Raw genomic sequence first — 1,638 nt, 5'->3', positions numbered from 1 at the left:
CGATTTAAAAAAAAAAAAAAAAAAAATTAAAAGTATCATACGTAGAAATACACGACTCTGATAATAACCCCAATAATTGTCTATAATATTTAATACATTAGATTTAATTAATTTATTCTTGTAGCAAAGGTGCGCGAAACAACGCATTTCCATTTACACGTACGTATTACTGGTTATATGGATCAATACTTATACATATAATAGAAGCTTATCAATTCATTTAATCATTATCGCGTTCCATACGATATTCCATTCGCGATAATGAAAAATATTGGCAATTGTGTAACGTGTATCGCGTTTGATCTTTCCTACTCGACGATATTAAAGATCAATAATATAATCGGTGTTTTGATTCTCGCTGTGTTAAAGGATGGCGCGGATTGGACATCGAGGCTCGTGTATCAAAAGGAATTTGCCGGTTGTCAGGATACAATTACTCACGTACCTTGATCATGGTATAAGCTCGGCTTTCCTCGTGCACCGCCCTCTTTTGCTGCTTCTCCATCATCGAGTACGCCTTGGCCCATCGTAATCCTTCTTCCTGTGACACGACACACTGCGTTCAACGTTTCAATAATCGTTCGATAATCTATCGTTTCGTGCTTACTACAAAAAAACTATCTTCCAAACAAAACGCCTCGTACGTTAAATCGCGACGCCATACCTCTGATCCCTTCCACCCAAATATTTACCCTCGTTCCGTCCTTCGATTCCGTGCTAGGCGTACGTTTGAACGGAATCGAAAACGGATCGTTGTATTCACGCGTAAACCTGTGTACAGAGCGGAACAGAGTCGCGGGAAACGCGATTATCCCAACAGTTGGCGACCGAACCTCTTCCTCTCCACTTGGTAACCGTGATAAATGATTTAACCAACTTTTGCTCTACTCTATCGAAGGTTAAATCGGATTATTAAAAATATCGATCGTATTTTTTGTAATTGTATTTACACAGCTACTGTCCTCTTAAATCTACTCGATTTCGTCGCGGTTACGTTCAGCTAAAAACTCGAATCGATTAAAATCGTGTTTTTATCGTTAGTGAACCAAGCTTGTGTTTCCAAGCAACTTATTATTCTTAATTCTCTCTTAATTCTCTGTGTGATTTCGACACTGCGATTACGCTCTATCGAAAATGGATCGTTTATTAAAATTCGAATCGATCGTATCTCTATTAAGTTGTGCTATGCGATCGTCTTCTCGGATCTATGATTCGATTTTCGATCTCTACTTTAATTCGACGATGAAAAATACGCTTCGTTTTAAATACGGAACGGATTTCGCATTGCGGGGCCACGCATCGTCCGCGTCGTTTCCAACGACGGTTAATTAGCCGACAAAAATTAGCCGAGCTAATTTCACCCCTTTATCGCGCACTTCCAGTTTTTAACTTTAGAGAGATGCAGACTATTTTTTTTTTTCTTCCTTTTTTTCCTTCTGCTACTTTAAATTGCGCAAACATCCGACAATGGAGAATGCTCTTTCGTAGAGGTTGCCGATTCGTAGAGTTTCCCCATTTTCCACGTTTAATAAAATCTCTAAATAGAGGCGATATTGTTATTTTCATTCTACCGGAACGAAACGAGGACGAATGAGGATTTTTCCGACGGTTGATCGGATATGATCTCTTACCTCCCGT

General features: G+C 39.1%; 1 protein-coding gene across 5 annotated transcripts in view; it reads right to left on the bottom strand.

The window, feature by feature from the left end:
* The window catches only part of LOC102671618 (endothelin-converting enzyme 1-like), a 69,270-nt gene that overhangs the window by 25,433 nt on the left and 42,199 nt on the right, over positions 1-1,638 (bottom strand). For 3 of the 5 annotated variants that reach the window (XM_031510871.1, XM_006616565.2, XM_031510873.1), the window contains one exon: positions 446-541. The exons of the other annotated variants lie outside the window; for them this stretch is intronic. In XM_031510871.1, coding sequence (XP_031366731.1) covers positions 446-541 — 96 coding nt within the window. The remainder of the gene's footprint in view (positions 1-445; positions 542-1,638) is intronic. 5 annotated transcript variants of the gene reach the window in all.

This window comes from Apis dorsata, unplaced genomic scaffold (assembly GCF_000469605.1).
Source record: "Apis dorsata unplaced genomic scaffold, Apis dorsata 1.3 scaffold_265, whole genome shotgun sequence".
NCBI classification, from domain to species: Eukaryota; Metazoa; Arthropoda; class Insecta; order Hymenoptera; family Apidae; genus Apis; species Apis dorsata.
The sequence above is the reverse complement of the archived record's forward strand: the minus strand, read 5'-3'. Positions and strand labels throughout refer to the sequence as shown.